Source organism: Triturus cristatus, chromosome 4_1 (assembly GCF_964204655.1).
Source record: "Triturus cristatus chromosome 4_1, aTriCri1.1, whole genome shotgun sequence".
Classification (NCBI taxonomy): Eukaryota; Metazoa; Chordata; class Amphibia; order Caudata; family Salamandridae; genus Triturus; species Triturus cristatus.
In genome coordinates this window covers 313,035,999-313,055,078 of record NC_140585.1, presented here as the reverse complement: position 1 = coordinate 313,055,078, position 19,080 = coordinate 313,035,999, and the positions used below count along the sequence as shown (strand labels likewise).

At 46.5% G+C, this 19,080-nt stretch overlaps 1 protein-coding gene across 5 annotated transcripts in view; it reads left to right on the top strand.

The window, feature by feature from the left end:
- WNT5B (Wnt family member 5B) overlaps window positions 1-19,080 on the top strand; it is a 429,666-nt gene that overhangs the window by 340,462 nt on the left and 70,124 nt on the right. For all 5 annotated transcript variants that reach the window (XM_085652238.1, XM_085652233.1, XM_085652235.1 and 2 more), the window contains exons 3-4: window positions 5,920-6,167; window positions 12,623-12,915. In XM_085652238.1, the coding sequence (XP_085508364.1) occupies window positions 5,920-6,167; window positions 12,623-12,915 (541 nt within the window). The remainder of the gene's footprint in view (window positions 1-5,919; window positions 6,168-12,622; window positions 12,916-19,080) is intronic.

The following is a 19,080-nucleotide window of genomic DNA, read 5'->3' as shown; positions in this document are numbered from 1 at the left end:
AGTAAGCGCTATATAAAACTGCTTAAAAAATGTCTGCAGTGCGCTGCACAGTCATAGTTGGCGCTGCACAGCTGCTGGGTGGAATATATTAGTTTAGCGCATTATCTGTATTAATGTCGCGCAAAATCACTTGCTGTTTATTGCATTGTGCTCTGTTGCCCGGCCTGATAAGGCTGCCTCGTTGAGCCGCATTATTACCAATTACATGGCTGCATGCGGTGTTGTGTGGGTGGCGACGTGGCATGTTTAATCGCCTTGCTCTAAATGGTTTGTGGGGGGCTGTTGAGGGTAAAAAGGGAAGGGGCAATTGGTGTTTAAAGGGGCAGTAGCTACGTCAGCCCATTACAGGGTTCGGGCACTTGGACTAAAAAAACATTACTTACTTAATCGCCAGCACCTCGCGTGAATACATCTTTGCCATGCCGCGTGCGAGGGGGCCATGAGAATTGAATTGTTTATTAAACTGCGGCCTTTTACTCCCAAGACAGTGTGTATTGGTTTTGTTAAATGTATGATCAGGGTCTGGGTGTTAAACTGGTACTAAGTAGGTGCAACCTATGTCCAGACAGCGTTAACAAGTTTGAAAAAAAAGACAGAAAAATGAACTAATCCTATCAAAAAATGTGCCAGATGATGCCACATAATTTGCCATTCTTGCCACTTAATTTAGTCAAACCTGCCGCATAATTTGGCCATACCCCGCCGCACAGTTCCAGGGGCCCTGAATAGGGTGGTTTGGCACACACCTAAATCAGGAGCTGAGCCGAGTGTGTTCCACTAGTGACTTGTCAGCTCATTAAGCAATTGGGGGATGGAAGCTCTTGACAGGTCCCTGGTGGGGGATTCTTCTAGAATACTTCACATGTTCCGGCTGGTGTACTTACAGTATGATGTGTTGCCACCATTTGCAGACGCCTGCATTTTACCACTTGTGTAGAAGATCTCCACTGGTCGAACTGCATAGACTGATAGTTTGCACTGACTTCTGCAGCCCAGTGTTACCACGGTACATTACAAAGCATGTTTCTGTCCATGACACACAGGGATCACGTCCTTAAACATCATAGGGGGTAAAATTGTGTGGCCGGATTATTATCAGGATAATCTGCTGCATGGCTAAACACTTATAAGGTCCCGAAGGCGAGACCTATTGACTATGCCAATGCTTGTTTGATTTGTTGCGTGGTTTTTCCAACATGTGCCAGATTGCAAGGGCACATTACGCAATAAACCACATTCGAGGTGTTGCAATTAGTGAATTCTTCATGGCTAATCCTCTTGTTTCCATAGTTGAATTTGCTGCCATCTACGGTGCTGCTACATGAATTGCAGTTACCACACCTGTGGTGGCTTTTTACTGGGGGCAGTGCTAGCATTGTTTGTAATGTCGGCTGATTTCTTTTCATTTTTGTGTTGGCCCGCACCAAATGATCCTTGATGCTTCTGTTCTTTTTAAGGGCAAATATAGGCAAATATAGGCATTTCTTTGAAGATCTCCAAACCTTTGACTCCATGCCAGTTTCTTTTCACAGTCTTTTTTATTTCCTTGGTTGCACCTGAAAACGTACTCACACAAACTAGGGCATTTCTTTTGTTTTGTCCTTAGGTGTTGAGAGGGACTCCCTTGGTGTCTACCACCTTTTCCAGGAGTACTTTTGCATTTTCAAAATAATCTTCTTTCTTTGAGCAGTTACGCCTTATTCTCAAAAACTGACTGAATGGGAGGTTGTCATTCAGATTTCTTTGATGAAAACTAGAGAAGTGTAATAGTATGTTCCTGTCCATTTGTTTAGTGAATAAGGGGGTGAAAATGATCCCTTTCTCATGTTTTACCAACAAATCAAGAAAATGTATTTCTTCATTGCTTGAATTCAGGGTAAATTGGATATTGGGGTTCCTCTGATTTAACCAGATGTGGAATTCTTCTAGTTTTTGGAATGGGCCCCTCCAGATCAGGATGATAGCATCTATAACTCTCTGCAATGTTTTTATATGCCCATCAAAGGGACTGTTGTTATAAATCCAACGTTCTTCATAGAGTGCCATAAACATTACGGCCATTTCTGGGGCGAAGGGACAACCCATCGCAGTACCTTTGGTCTGCAGATACTGTTCATCATTAAACTGGAAGAAGTTGTACTTGAAGCATATTTCACCCATCTCCACCAGATAAGATGTCGGGATATTGTGTGGTCTTGTTCTTTTTTCCAGGGAGTAATACATAGCTTCTAAACTCTCTTCTTGTGGTAAATTCGTGTAAAGGCTCACGATGTCTAGGGTAACCAGGAGTTCTTTTTCAGGGTCAAAGGTTTGGCCTTCCAACAACTTAATTGCCTGCGTCGTGTCTTTTATACAGCTTGTGGTGGAGCTAGACTCCCAAGATTATCCGTCTACCAGGAGGGGTAACCGCATCTTTGTGGATCTTTGGGAGCACATACATCAACGGCGTCCTTGGATCCTGATTGAGAAGGAATTTAGCTTCCTGGTTTGATAACCAACCATTATGTTCTCCAGTTTGAATCAGTATGATCAATTTGTTTTGTACTGTTTTAGAAAGATCTTGGTCGGTTTTACGGTAGTGGTCTTTGTTCGCAAGTTGACTATAGATTTCAGCTTCATACTTTTCTATCTCCATAAGCACCATAGCTCTGCGCCTTTGTCTGCTGGCTTTATTATGATTTGCTGGTTATTTTTCCGATTTTCCAATGCCTCGTTCTCTTTTTTTGTCATGTTCTATTTTGTATACTTGCGTTTGTTGTCTAGGGTATCAAGATCTCTCAAGACATTTTTTTCAAAGGCGAGTAATTCCAAAGGAACACCACCAGGTGGTGGAAAGAAAGTCAATTGGTCTTTCAGTCCTGCCTAACTACTAACAGGGTTATAAGGTTTGTCTGCGAAGAATGCTCTGAGTCTCATCTTACGGAAAAGTTGGAGTATTTCCAGTTTGGTTTGACTAATATCAGGTTTCTGATGGTATAAATGAAAGTCCTTTCGTTAGTACTTGGATCTCTTCAGTACTTAATTCGAAATTGGTTAAGTTATATGTGGGACTTTTCTCACTCCTCACCATCTGTAAGTGTTCCTCCGTGTGGTTATTTCTCCCTGATACTGATTGGAGTTGGGGTTGGGGTTGAAACCGCTGTGCGGTTCTGTTTCTCGCTCTGCGGCGGCCACTGCTTCTTCCTTAAAAAGGTTCAGGTCCTTGGTAAAAACATACTTGTTGGTTACCTCTAGCACTTGTGGAGGGTTCAGCGTCACATGAGTTGTCAGAATATGACGAATCGTCCAAAAAAGTGATGAAGTGTTTCTTGCGTCTTCCTCCGTATGTCCTTAGAATCCTGGTGTTACTTCGTTGTTTGTAGTACTTTTTATCCAGATATGGATAAGCTCTTGTTTCACTAAAATTCAGGATATCCTTTTGTATTTTTGCTCTTTTAAGGTCTTCGGTGTTCTTTTTGAAAGTAGCGTTTTCTTTCTCTAGCTTTGTAAGTAGATCCGTAGCGTTTTCAATTGCCGTCTTGCTCAATAATGCTTCTTCTAACTCCCTAATAAGCTCTAGTTTTCTTGACTAAGTCGTTCCACAGTTTTTATTGATAGGAACATTCAATCTCTGGAGCACTTCGTTCCTATATGGCTAAAATCTCCTAGATATAAAGATTGGTCTACAAAAATTACCGGTACATTTTTAACTTGGAGACCCACTGGGATGGTACCTGCTCTTAAATGCTCAAGTAATACTTCCCCATGCAGTGCTGTACGAATTTGTTTTTTCTTCAATCTCGTTATTTTCTCAATTTCAGACTGGTGTCGTGGGTTCGATGTATTCCCAATATTTAATTTTGAGGGTCTGTTAAGTAATTCCTCGATCTCATCTTCTCGATAACTCAGCGTTTTAGGCCCTGACATTAGGATGCTTTCTGGGGTGTAGATTTTAGGTATGGATTGGCAAGTTTTGTGGTGGGGTTTGTTTTAAACAAAGACCGAGGGGGGGCAGGAGGGGGGCAAATTTGTTGAAGAAAGCTTGGTGAAAAAGAATGCAAAATGACCCACGTCAAGTGGAAGGAGGTTCCACTTAAAGACGGGCAATAGCCTCTAGGAGGTTATTTCTAAGGGGAATGCCTCGTAGGCTAGTGCCTACACTTAATATATTCCAAAGTAAAGGGGAGTGATTCTATTTATGTCGGCAGTGGGCCTCTGCTGATGGTGGTTCCTCTGTTTGGTATGTCGGCAACGGACCTCTGCTGAGGGCAGTGCCTCTGTTTGGTATGTCGCCAGTGGACCTCTGCTGAGGGCGGTGCCTCTGTGTGGTATGTCGGCACTGGGCCTCTGCTGAGGGCGGTGCCTCTGTTTGGTATGTCGGCAGTGGACCTCTGCTGAGGGCGGTGCCTCTGTTTTGTATGTCGCCAGTGGACCTCTGCTGAGGGTGGTGCCTCTGTGTGGTATGTCGGCAGTGGGCCTCTGCTGAGGGCGGTGCCTCTGTGTGGTATGTCGGCAGTGGGCCTCTGCTGAGGGCGGTGCCTCTGTGTGGTATGTCGGCAGTGGGCCTCTGCTGAGGGCGGTGCCTCTGTTTGGTATGTCGGCAGTGGACCTCTGCTGAGGGCGGTGCCTCTGTTTGGTATGTCGGCAGTGGGCCTCTGCTGAGGGCGGTGCCTCTGTTTGGTATGTCGGCAGTGGGCCTCTGCTGAGGGCGGTGCCTCTGTTTGGTTTGTGTAATTGTAATGCCGCAAACGTTGCCCTTTGGTCTCAATGGATGGCTTCTTCTCTTTCGTATTTTTGTTCTTTCATAGTAAAATAACTTGTTTCATAACTACTGCCATTTTTAGGTCTCGCCTGACCCAGCGCATTCGCTGGTCTGGCGAGACATTTTGTGAGGGCTCAAAAAAGTGCTACCACTGTAGCCTAGAGCTACAGTGCATGTGCGCGGGCGCGCGCGCCTCACTTTCACGGCCGCTTTGATGTTCTCCGTGAGCCTGTTTATTACTTCTATGTAGTAATGGTGACACCCGTGCGCCGCGATTACTACAGAGCAGTAATAAACAGAAACAAGCATTGGCATAGCCAATAGGTCTCGCTTTTAGGACCTTATAAGTATTTAGTTATGCAACTGTTGCATGGCTAAAACACTTATAAAGTCCCAAAAGTGAGACCTATTGGCTATGCCAATGCTTGTTGGACCTGTTTGTCAGTTAATCGCTTTGCAGGCCCTGGGCCTCAGCTAATGGCTGCTCTTCTGTTTAGTGTGTCATTTGTTTCATAGTTTGACACTGGGCCTCAGGTGATGATTGTTTCCTGTTTTTGTGTTTTTTTCTCGTGAGATTGTGGCATACGTTTCCCATGGAGCCTTCGCCATTTCGTGTTTATGTGCCCTGCCATGACAGATATTGACACAGCAATTCAGTTAGTTGATTGTGGTTTCTATGTGTATTTATTTAGATTATGTAAGATGTCACATCTGGGCATTAGTTAATGGTTGCTGTCTTGTTTGCTAAGCATGTTTTTTTAGAACACGACAAGCACTGGTTATTAGACTGTTTAGCTGGCTGTTCTTGTGTGTGTGTCTTGTTGAGATCGTGGCGGACGGTGGTATTAGGCCTCGGGTGATGGTGGGTCTCGTGTTAAACGTGTTACTTGTGTGATTTCCTTCCAAACAGCCCACTCCAGTCTGCAAGGAACAGCTTCGTAGAACTGTCTCACTTTATCAATTTCTATGTTTTTTTTGCCTGTAAATTGTCGTTGTTAATTATTTCATGATTGTGCAAAACACTCTGCGCTCGGCAATGACCTGGCACGCGCCATATCCAGGATATGGTGCGTGCCAGGTCATTGCCGAGCGCAGAGCATATCCAAGCGCTTTAATAAACGCTGAAATAATGAAAGGAGTGTTTTTGGTGCCAACTGAAGGACACTCTTGTGTTTCAGGTCGTTGGCGCTGAACCCCGTGCAGAGGCCGGAGATGTTCATCATCGGCGCCCAGCCGCTCTGCAGCCAGCTCACCGGCCTGTCGCCCGGCCAGAAGAAACTGTGCCAGCTGTACCAGGACCACATGATGTACATCGGGGAGGGGGCCAAGACGGGCATCAAGGAGTGCCAGTACCAGTTCAAGCAGCGGCGCTGGAACTGCAGCACGGTGGACAACACCTCGGTCTTCGGCCGTGTCATGCAGATAGGTGAGGGGGCACTGCTGCTGGGGCTGGGAGAGGTCATGGGGATGCCACGCTGCCAACTTGCAAAACACAATTTCAAGCCACCAAAATATTGTATCGAATCAAACATGCCCTGTACTAATTCTAGAGAGGTCAGGCTGGGTTCTTGGGTGAAACCCTGGCGGGCAGTTTTTCTGGCACCTTTGCTCCTGGCACCTCCAGGCGGAGGCTGTGGGCAGCGCCATATCCTGGGCCTTACAAAGGAATGGTCTTGCATAGCCAACATTGGAGACCTTTTCTTCACAGACACTTTGCAGCCCCATTGTTTGAGAGGTGCCAGGATTCCGAATTAAAGTTTCAGAACAGGCTGGTGTGAAATCCGTTTTGTATGCAAAGGTGAGGGGCGGTTTTCCACCGTTCCTGCTGCCTGCTTTCTGCCGCTCAGATCCCAGCCCTACCGGGAGCGAGTTCACAGGCCATCGCGGCCTTTGTTACGGAGGTGTGAGACGGCCACATTGTTCCCACGGCCTTTTCAAATGCAGTCTTCTGCCTGCAGAGATGTCTCCTGGGCCAGGGGGACAATAAAGGGAAGGTGTTAAAGCCGTGGGAGGGGGCCCTGTCCTGCCTTTTATAACCCAGCGCTGCTCCCACCTCCACCAGGGATGAATGCGGAGCGGCCATCCAGGCAGGCGTGGCCTCGGATGGCTGAACATGCACTGCTTTGAAGGAGAGCTCTGACCAGACTCCCAGGCTGCACAGCGACATATTCTGTGGTACTCAAATCCACATCTCCCGTGGCCATTCTCATGCAGACTGCAGACCCCCCGAGGAGAGAGGCCGTGGCAATGATGGCCCCTAAGATGATGGCCAGAGGCTTGCTATGAAGGCGAGCCAGCGAAAGGGGAAATAAATTATATTCTCGTAACTCATTACTGCTGTGGTACTGAGAATGACCCCCCCCCCCCCCCCACCTCGGAGATCATGCAATGGTGTTCAAGGAGAGCGAAGTGCTGGCAAAAGTCTAGTATTCTATATCTCATGTATCCATTATGCAGAAATATTAGCGGTTGTGTCATGGAGTGGGTTCATTTTTTTTCCATTTGAGCTCCACAGAAATTAATTTTAACGGCCTTTGCATAAGGCAATCAGTGTCGCCCTTTTCGATAATTTAGGTGTGGGTTCGACACCTGTTCTAATACCATTTAGTGAGTCGTTTACTTTCAGAGGTCAAGTCAAATGGGGCGTCCTCCCCCCAGTAACTGCACATGCCAATTCAGCATGGCGTTTCTGAGTGAGTGGTTTTAGCGAGTGAACCCGCCTTTAAGTGTAGTAACTTTCCCCCTCCCCCCCCCCCCCCCACATAGGCCCGCAGTTCAGAATGCAGAGCCTGTCCCAAGCTCGGGACACTGTGGCCATGTTTAAACGGGCTGCCCTGGGCAGTGGAGTACTGCGCATTCTGCCTCCTACGTGGAAAGGGTCTTTCAAAGCAGAGGTGTTTAAGGTATGGGCAAAGTGGGCTTTCAGGCCCCACTGCTCTGCAGAGTTTTGCCCTGATGACCATTATTAATTTTCAAATAGATTGTTTTAAATACTGTTTTCCTTCAATCTATGTTTAATGTGGTCGATGTGCGATAATCTACTACAGACATTTTTGCACATAGAGTGTGCTTATGTTTCATGCGACATCCATTACAACAGTTTATTTTAGATCAAAACCGGTACTGACATACCAGAAATGGGAGGGTGTCACAGAGATTATTTGCAATAATATTAGTGAGTTGCTGCTGTATTACTATATTGAAAAAACACATCACTATCCCTGAATATTAAATGTAAACACATAGAATTTGGATCATTGTACCTATGCACTGCCAGTGACCCTGCCGAAGAGGCATGAAAGGGCTGGAATTGAATAATAAATTCAAAGCTGTTATGAACAGGGCCCCCCAGAATACCTTTGGCCCAGGGCCACCAGATGTCCCTGTTTCCAAGCTTCAGGAAGTGAACGTTCGGCGCCATGTTCAAATGCAGCACTAAAGGTTTAAGGTCTCTCCACTCTTGCATTGGCTTGGCCAGGCGGAGGTAGCAGGCAAATCCGCCCCGCTCTTTCGATAGTCTCTAATAATACGCATGCACGGAGTAGTATAATTCAGACATACTTTCTCAGCCCACGTCCTGTCCAGAGCTTTGATTAAACATTCTTTCTGCATATTACCATTTTGTGTGTTTATTTTACACGCGTTGGGTTACCGTTCCGCGACCACTGGAGGGCAGCAGAGCGACGCGCTAACTTCTAGCTGCCAGTCCTCCAATGATACACAAGCTTCCTGCCAGCTGCAGCACCCAGGCTCTCTCCCCCCCCCCCCCACCCAGCAGCCACGCATAAACAATACAATGCACACTTACGGGCTTCTCCAGGGTCGTGCGTGGCGCACAACAGTACAGCGCTTAGTTCTTAAAGTGCTTAATAAATCAGTAAGCTTGTGTGAAAGGTACTGTAACCGGAGTGAAGTCCGAAAGTAGTGCGCCTTATTTTACTCCCTACGAGCCAGTAGTATTGAATCCAGGAACAGAGACGTTTTAAGGCATGGGCCAAGGGGGCTCTGGCCCAGGGCCCCAGCCTTTAAGGAGCACCCCGATAGAGCCAGTTCTGCTCGGCAGAGTCTTGCCCTGATGACCTCGAATAAATCTAAAACAGATAGTTTCAAATGCTGTTTTCCTTCAATTTACTTTAATGTGGGTGATTCGTGAGAGACTATTTTAGACATTTTGCAGAGAATGTTGTGTTTATGTTTCATGCAACATGCATACGAAAAGTTTCTATTACATAAAAACAGTACCTCACATATGAGAAATGGCAGGGGTTCATAGAGATTATTTTCTGTAATATTAGTGAGCTGCTGCTGTGTTGCACTAAAGAAAACACACATCACTATCTCTGAATAACAGATGTAAACAGATTTAGAATTTGGACCAGTGTGCTTGGGCCGTGTCAGTGACCTGGCCAAAGTGGGCATGAAAGAGCTGAAACTGGATCATAAATTCAAAGCTGTTCCAAACAGAGCCCCCAAAATACCTTTGGCCCAGGGCCCCAATATTCCTTAAGTTGTCTCTGTCCAGGAAGGCAGAAACGCGGAACTATTGGTTGTATAAAATGATGCGTGACCAGCCACGGGGACACCCTTTCCACTTTCCACTCGCAAACCCCTGGGCGACGGACTCCGCGTTCTTGGCGAGACAGGTGGGGAGAGACTCAGGTTGTCCTCTGGACATTCAGACGCCTCTCGATCAGAGGTGTTCTCGCAGATCTTCTTGAAGCTAGACACATTCCTCGTGACGGCCAACTGCCCGCGCCGGGCAGTGACCATGGGCCCTTGGATGCTCACCACTGTCCACTCTTCCGGCTCGTAGGGTGTCCTGAACTTCCAGCCTGGGTACCTGTCCTTGATTACCACACGATCCCCCACTCTCAGCTGTGGCTCTTGTGCCAGGCGGGCCTCACTAGCCTTGAGGTTGGTCATGGCCCTTCTTGCCTAGACCGCTTCGTTGTCTCGTTCCGGAAGCTCCCATGTTGGGCCTGATGAGATGCTGTCTCGTGGGGGCCGCTTGAAAAGTAAATGAGATGGGGCGCATTTGGTGGTACTGTGAGGTGTCTGTCGATAGGTGCCAAGGAACTGGTCCAGTGCCACTTCTGCGTCCTCTCCTTGATCTACGGCAATACGCAGCACTCGGTTGAGCGTTCGCATCAGACGTTCCACCTCCCCGTTGGCTTGCGGCCACAATGGGGTGATCTTGCGATGATGAATCGCTTTGCTTTCAAGGTACTCTTGAAATTCCCAACCCTGGAACGGGGGTCCATTGTCTGACCTGATTTCCTCGGGCAGACCCATCAGTGCGAACGTCTTGTCCAGGACAAGGATCTCGTCCAGTGAGATCCCAGGTTGACGAAGGATCTGCTTCCGCAGGAGTTTGGAACGGCATCCCAGGATGATTTGGTCTCGTATCTCCTCCCTATGATCCGTGAAGGCGCACGTGCTGGCCAGCCGGTGCAGCTGCGCGTAGAACATGTCGACAGACTCCGTGTCTGACTGCGACGCCCTTCTGAACTTGAACTTCTCGAAGTCGGGGTTAAGTTAGGGGTCAAAGTGCCTGTTGAGCACGGCGACCGCTGCATCGTAGTCGTCGTTGTTGCCTGTGTTGGGGAGCGTTTCAAAGAGGTCATAGATTTCTGAGCCTCCATAGTAGATGAGTAGCGAACTTTTTACAGTGCCATCGGTCTCCCTGGTGCCTTTGAAGTAGTGGTTGAGCCGTCTGACCCACGCTTTCCGTCGTGGCGCTGCCGTTGCGGGGTCTGAGGCTTCGCTGAACGGCGACAGTGGTGCAACGGTCGTATGACTGTACCCTGGGGGTGGTGCGTTCATACCCCGGTCCTGGTTTCCTCCCCCGGCCTGCTGGACAGCAGCACCGTTTGGAGCTGGGTCTCCCATGATGGCTGCGTGCTTTAGCGCAGGCGCAGTGGCGCAGTCCTAGCGCTAGGGGATCACAACTGTGCTTGCGCGCCGGTGCGGGGCCACGTGCGGCTGACTGGGTTGTTGGCCTTGACGACGAAGAACCCTGGTGGGGCAGGTAAGTGGCGCTGACCTCCCTGTAAGGCCGTCTCCTCTGATGCACCTTAAAGTGTGTGTTCACTTTTCCTTTCCCCTTTTTCTTTTCTTTCTTCTTTTTTTTTGCCTTGCTGGACCACTGTTAGTCTTCAGCAAGTGTCACTTTAGCAGAATTCAGGCAGCACGCGGGGCAGCTATGGTGACTGAGGGCCTGGCGCCAGACGAGGAGCAAGGCCGGAGTAGATGCCAGCAGGGAGCCGTTTCTCCCTCCGATGGTGACGTGAGTGGGAGGCTGCAGTACCTCAACTGGCCACAGCGCTGGGGGGGGCAGACGATGCGAGTCACTCACCGCGTAAGTGGCCTGCACCGCCAGCTGAACACGCTCCCGATGCATGGGGAGACGCGTTGGCGGGCGCAGGGTGAGTGAGCTGGTCCACGTGGGCCGCAACGGCGGCCAAGAGCAGAGACGCCGGGCAGGATCCTTGTCTCCCACACTGGGACGGAGCGTCACGGGTGGGAACCAAACGCTCCCAGCTGTCCGGAGGGTAGGAGGCGGTGCACGCATGCAGTGCAACCGGCCTTGTCTCCAATGTAGCACGGCAGAGTCACGGGTATTGGGCTGCTGCTGCGCTGGAAATAAGGGACACCACACAGTTGACTGGTTGAGGGCGGGAAGACCTCGAGCGGTCTTCTTGCTGTTTATTTATCCCCTCGGGTCGAGTCCGCAACGAGGGGTGCGTGGATGCGTGTGCTGGGGTTACATTGTTTAGGAGAGCCCGGGTGGCTCTCTACAGGGGGGTCATATGCAATTGCACATTTCGCTATTTCTTAGTGCAAAATGCATCCTCACCTCCATTTTAAATAAAAAGGTTCGTTTTGCCCTAAGCAAATAGCGCTACATGCTGGCAGTGAATTGTAGAAAATCCTACTCCAAGCACGCATTTAGCGAGCGTGAACAACTGCTCACACCTGCTATTTGTGTTCTGTTGCATTTAGAGTTCTTTCTCAAGCCCATTTTGGGCAGATTGAGGCATTTTTGCATTAATAAGTAGTGCTAAACACAGTATTTTTTACTCTTATTGCATAATTAAGCCTGAAATTCTCAGATAAATCTTCTTGATTACGTTACACTGAATTATGCGAGTTACACTCTTTCCTAGCTATAACCAGTCTCTTTTGACGAGTGTGAGGCAGGACGCTTTTGGTTTGTCAAACATCACACATAGATTCTAAGTGTAATGCAAACGTATAGTAGTTCTCTTGTGGCACCACAGTGTTTGCAGTACACCCAAGGCGGACATCACACAATACAGTTTTCTTTTAGAAGGGCCATGTCATGAAGGAATGGAGAGATCTGATTCACTGTGACAATTACTGTATGGCCAGCGAAAGCTTTATTGTGGCCACTAACGTTCCATTCCAATCCTGTAGCTGACGTTCCAAGGCACATCAATATATGATTTGTTAAATAGGTTTACAGCTGCAAATTTTATAGAGAACTCTGAAAAAATGTCATTTTGAGAGGGGGGTGGCAGTTTTTTTGTAAGGACCAATACAAAGTTTGAAGACCATTGATCTAGCAAGGAAAGGGGATAAACCATTTTGGCTTGTCAGCTTAAGACCTACTTTTTGGGTGGCTCACCTATTATTTCAGGTGAAACAGGTAGTGGTGGACTTAAGAAGATTGGGTCTCAGGGCACATGCAAGGGAGTGCAATAAATGACACATACCAGCAATTCAGATTTCTTAGTTTTTGATGCTGCATATAAAATACTTTGAGAAACAGGGATGCCGGGATTGGAAATCTTGGTGCACGTGCTTCCCAGTTTGCTTTCTTACAGATACATATTCCCTGTCTGTTTCCCCCAATGGCAGGCAGTCGAGAGACGGCATTCACCTATGCGATCAGTGCGGCGGGGGTCGTGAATGCCATCAGCCGTGCCTGTCGGGAGGGTGAACTCTCCACCTGTGGCTGCAGCCGGACGACAAGGCCTAAGGACCTGCCACGGGACTGGCTCTGGGGAGGCTGTGGGGACAATGCGGACTATGGCTACCGCTTCGCCAAGGAGTTTGTGGATGCCCGGGAGCGAGAGAAGAACTACCCCAAAGGCTCGGAGGAGCAGGCACGAACGCTGATGAACCTGCAGAACAACGAAGCTGGACGCAGGGTAAGAGGCTCACGTCTGATAAACAGTCCTGGGCCCTCGCCCTTGTCCATCACTGCAAGTAAAACCAATGCTTCATTTGTAAAACAGGAAGTGCAGGGCTATCATCAGGAGGCCACTGCAGCTTGCACCACACACTGCCCTGCCATGCTGCCAATGATACTAACAACACAACTTCTAACCACCACACTCCTACAAGTGTGACAATTCAGACTATTTCAGGCCCCGACAGCTGTAGGACTGGCTTGGGAGGAAGGTAATAGTCATTTGAATTGTATATTCAATTATTAATTAAGAGTTTTTATGGGCATCTTTAAATTAGGAACACTGCTGCAAGTGCCGGTTTTGACACTTAATTGCCAAGCACCAGAAACCACCAGCTCAAATTAAGCACTGAGTAAAACCCATCATGCAGATGTTGTTGTGCCACACTAAGCACTTCCTCCTGAGAGTAGGTTCACTTGAAGTAAACATAACAGTGTAATGCTGCGTGCCTATTAACAGTGAGTTCATATTAATTATAGTATGCTATAATTAGTGGGTGCACAGTTTGTACCCAATTCTGAGTGTGATATATTGGAATGAGAAATTACCTACAAAATGTGAATGATTGGTGTGCACCGTAAAAATCCAAAGCAGAATACAGATGTCACAGGATAGCGAGGACAGAATATCAAATCCTGAATATCAACAGGTAAGTATAGATTTTCTATACCTACCTCCGCATATATGTATCTGTGTGATATGTTCATCTTCAAGGAATGCAGATGTGGAGTTAGGAATAATAAATCTATACTTCCCTAGATCCACTTATCTTGTGATAGTTTGGCCATCGATATTCTTGTACCATGATTTACGGGGGGAGAAGAAGTAATGTGTGAATATTTAGGAGTAGAATTCATCTATTTAGGGGTTTGCATACCAGAAGTGCATCCGATTTGCACTCACAGATTGTGTCGGGTTGTACCTGACATAAATCATGGCTATTGACTCCTGCTGCAGGCACAATTTGTGTTTGCTCCTAAAACGAGATTACTTCTCAAAGTTGTGATCGGGGCATTTTCAGCATTAGACGTCTTCCCAGAAGTGCTGCTATCTATTCAAATGTAAAGTGCTATGAAAAGTGCCAGTACTGTTTTTTGAGTCCTATTGAGAGGTATCGCCGCTTATAAACTGGGGCCATGCTACTGACATAATTTGTTGATTGCATCTTTGCCTTTGATCCTGTTCAGCTCTTTGCTGCATTTCCACTAGGTTTGTGCCATACAAATACCACATACATGTACAAATAAATACTAGTGTTTTTAGGTCGTGCATGGGCAGTGCATGCGCTGCATTACGAGGTGTTCTGTATTCGGTATACAGGCTAACTGGGACTTTGGACACACCCATTGCTTTTGGTTGGGCTGCTTTTTAAAATTCATTTTCTCTGGTTGGTTAATATTGTGCATCTGTCCCGCTTTTCAGTGCTTGGTTCCCTCCCAGCGGACATCACCAATTTATTCTTTTGGTTGGCCAGCTCTGGCCATCATTTTACTCCTGCTCGCACACCCTCCTCCCTACCGTCACAATCCGATGCAGCGTCCATCCATGTTGTTATTTCGAGGCGGATCATTTAGGCCATTATCTACAGGCCACTGGCCTGCTGAAGAACTCATGGGATCATGGAGCTAACATCAAGCTGAAGGAAGCATTTGCAATGCAATGAGTCTTGCATTACTGAAAGTTTGACCTATTGGCGTTGCAAATAATAAAGCTACGCCAATATGTCAAACTTTCAGTAATGTAAGACCTATTGCATTGCAAATGCTTGTTTAGGTTGATCCTACTTTACAGCGGAGACTTATTATCAGCTTTCCAAGACTTTGCAGTGGGCTTAAAGCCTAAACCTTGCTACCCATTGGTTGGCTTTATTGTCACTCTGCTTCCATGCAAAACGCTGGCTTTTGATTGTAAAGGAGGCTTCTTTGTTGCCGTCTTGTCTCCTTTTGGCCACGCCCACCGGGATTTGATCTTTTACCGGCGGCGTGACACTCTCCCCTCCATTACTCCCTATGCACTTTTTTCAGACCGTGGACTCCCCACATAAACCCAGACCACATGGGCACCAGCTCGTGAGCCACCCGCAGATACAATTACACCCAATGGCTAACAGCACTTTTTATCGCGGCTCCGAGCAGGGTCTTTGTGCACCAACATCTTCCACGGCACCACTGCTTGGCGGTCTGGCCTGTTGACTGCGCAGTCGGATTAATCCTTACGGATACACTCAAACCCCTTACGAGACATTTATTCTGTGATCCAGCTAAAAATATACTGCAGACGCAGCGTGCATGCTGCACATGGAGGGCGTGCCTGCTGCCGGCGACACAGCCACAGAGTGATTTATTTAAGCGCGACACGCAGCGGTATCTGGGCGCTAAATCAGAGTCCAGGCAAAGCATAAATATTTTGTTATCAAGGAACTAGCAGAGATTGTTCTAGTTCGAGTCAGTGCGCTGCCGAGCGAGGGCTGGCGCCGCATCAGAAAATGAAGAAAACCACTAAACGGGGCAGATTTCAAGAAGTTTTGACAGGCGAGGAGTTGTGGGCCGAAAATAGAGGGCATGAGGTGGGCGGCACATTATTACACTTTTGACAACTCTTCTATGCATAGTAACAAGAATTCGTGGGCATGCAAGAGAAACTCGCCAGGCCCGCCCACTTTGCTCATTTCCTGCAGGCTCGAGACATGCTGGGCACTTTCTAACTCTGCCGTGCCCATATCCACCGCCTAGCCCGGGGCGGTTTTCAAATCATGTGCCGTTTTGTCACACCGGCTCCGGCACGGTGAGGATCTTAGACATTCCCTGCACTTCCTGTGAAGAATATTGCGATATTACCCCCACCACGCACACACACACACTCTCCATTATGAAATAAGAAGTTTTTTGCGCTTGTTGAGCTGAAATCGGTAACTGTATAGTTTGTCATTTTACCACTTCTTTCTCGCTAATGAGAAAACTATTCCTGCAGTGTGCGTGGAATGCAGTTTACGAAAGTTCACTGCCATGACAGCCCCTCTCGGATCTCAGATATTTTGGGTAGGACTCCGTGGCCTTCACTGCTGGCAGCTCGAGGCCGTGTTTAGTGCTTGGGAGATTTTTAACACCACACTGATGGGGGTTGAGTTGCCACCACTCTTTACCCGGGTCCAGGCTCGATCACCTATCACTACAGGCTAACTCCTGTCCACAGAAAAGCGATGCCATCCTCAACCGAGATGGAAGCTGAATTTACTATACCGAAGCTCGTACCGGACGCATACTGACCCTGCCCCTTGACACCATGTCTGGTCATGAGGGGGTAGATACACCAACATGCATACACTCCTTTGCAAATGCTTAGAGATGGCTGTGAGGCGACACTTAACTACAGCACGCACATCTAGTAACAAAACTTGCATTCCGTGTTCTCTGCCTACAGTGTATTATTTAGTCCGAAGAGTAAGAACCTTAATCCTTATTTGAAAAATAAATGTGCCCCACTAATTTAAAATCTTAACCAATGGGAATGTCAGCTTGCAAAGGTCGAGTGGTTTGACATTAAAGCCAGTGGGTTTACAATATTTTTGCATGATGTTAAATTCGAACCGAATATTTATTTATTTATTTATTTTATTTTTTTTGAACCGTTTATTACAAAATTAAAAAAATATACAAAGATGGGCCTACAACCTTCAGGCCGGCCGCTAGCAAACAGAAGGAGCATATGGTACAAACAATAGCGCGCATGCTGCGGCAAAGGGAAATGCACAGGAGTTAGCAGCGTTGATAGCCACACCATCCGGACCCCATATAACGGTTTCTTTTTGATATAAATAACAACAGGAAACAAATCCACAAGGCAACCCACAATCTGAAACAGCAACATGTGCTCCCCTAGAAGGGGGCCCCTACCAATCCATAGGAGTATCAAGGGGGGGAAAAGGTCAGGACAGGGACGAACCAAATATTTTATACATGATGCACCTTACACATTTTGTTTCAAGTTTCTATTTTCAGAACGCTGCATATCGACTTTAGGTTGGATCAGTATACTTTTTCGCAAAATAAAGTGCCCTAATTCAGTATTCGTCAGTGACTAACCTGATGTGTTGAATGGCGTGCATTTATTAAACTTTTGTGAAGTGCCTCGCCCCTTTAAAAATGTCTGAACGGTGCTAATCTTTTTGCTTTAGTCTCGCTAAATAACTCCTATGCATAGTTTTTGTGTGAAGGTTCGAAATTAATTATTTAGGCTGATGCTTAACCTGCACCCATTGTTTATGTAAAATATGGAACTCTGCTTCGAAACATGGATTAAATGCTTTTATTTTATCGTAGGAAATTGTGGGGATTGTTGAGTTTAGTAGCAGGGGCAGTTGCTCAAGTCAGTACCGAGTCTCCTTGTCTTGATTTTTTTCATTCAATGGTTTTATTTTTTTACACTTGTTTTTTGCCACTTCTATATTGAAAACTGTAGTATACTTCCTGGTTGTATGTAATCAAATATTTTTCAGGGTATATCTACCAAATATTACTTAATTTGGAAGTTGATCTTGTAGATACCATTTGTTTCGTTTTTATTATTTAGGGTTAGGAGTTTAGGCTGCATTGAAGTAGGTATCTGCAATGTTCAGCCAGTGGTAGACAACAAATTGTATTTTTTTTCATGGTTCGTGCTGTAAAAAAAAAAAGGCATTACTAGTAATTAAACTTTTATTTGTGCGATTAGTGATCATTGCAAAATTATGTTTAAAACAAACATCAAAAATCTGCTGCATAACTTGATATCAAAAACACAAATACATTCGACTACTCAACCAATTAATACAATCATTGCACATGTGAAGACCAATGTTAAAAAAAATCTTCACCACATATGTTAATTCTGAAAGATGCCAAATTTGAAAAAGTATTCAGTCTTCTTAAAGAAGCGGTCACCTGATATCTAATCACAAGGTTATTCAATAGCCTCTAAGATTAACAATTGAAATATAGTTGAATTAATAGGCACCCCAATAGACCCAATAATATATAAATTCCCATGAAAGCAGTCAGTCGGGTCTCGATCGCCTGGAGGTGAAGGCAGCTTGTAAAAAGCTAACCACACCGGGCATTAATATTCAGATCAACCCCTAGCCAGCTCTGGTCAGAGAAAGAACTGGGCATTAATACTCGGATCAACCCCTAGCCGGCTCTGGTTAGAGGGAGCACCAAACACTAATACTCGGAGCAACATCTAGCTGACTCTTGTCAGACGAGCACCGGGCATTAATACTTGGATCAACCCCTAGCCGGCTCTGGTCACAGAGAGCACCGGGCATTAATACTCGGATCTATCCCTAGCCGGCTCTTGCCAGACGAGCACCAGACACTAATACTTGGATCAACATCTAGCTGTCTCTAGTCAAAGAGCGCACTGGGCAATAATACTCTGATTAATCCTTAGCTGGCTCTAGTCAGAGAGAGCTCCGGACACCAATACTGGAATCAACTTCTAGCTGGCACTAGTCAGAGATAGCATCAGACACTAATACTCGGATCAACAGCTAGTTGGCTGTAGTTGCACTAGGTCTCGCATTACTGAAAGCTTGAGGTATTGGCGTTGCATTATAATGTGCAACGCCAATAGCTAAAACTTTTATTAATGCGAGACCTATTGCATTGCAAATGCTTGTTATATATATATATATATATTGTATTTACCAATACATCTCACACATTTCCTACACCTCAAACCCTGCTTCTGAAGAGGTCTTATCTTTGACAACAGTATTCAGAAAGTGAAGGAGTCCTTGGAGCTGACTTTGACATCTGTGGATGACCTGGCTCTTCGATTGATACCTGCAGCACAGTGCCTGGATACCCTCTAGGGTGATAAGCCGTGCTGTACAAGTACTACTTGATTGATTGAAGTCAAACATTCATGAGTAATTTCTCAGTCTTCTTTGGGTCCTGCAGTACCCTTGTTTCTATATGATGGGGTTCTCCTAGATCCAATAATGGTTGCATGAGAGCAACACTTTTTGGGCCCAACAGTCCACAGGCAGATCGTCAAATGCCAAGGGCTTGCACAGTGTGACCTGCAGTTTTGTCCTCCCACGAGTCTCCAGAGAGTCTGGTTCTTCAAATGTCATCTTCTAAG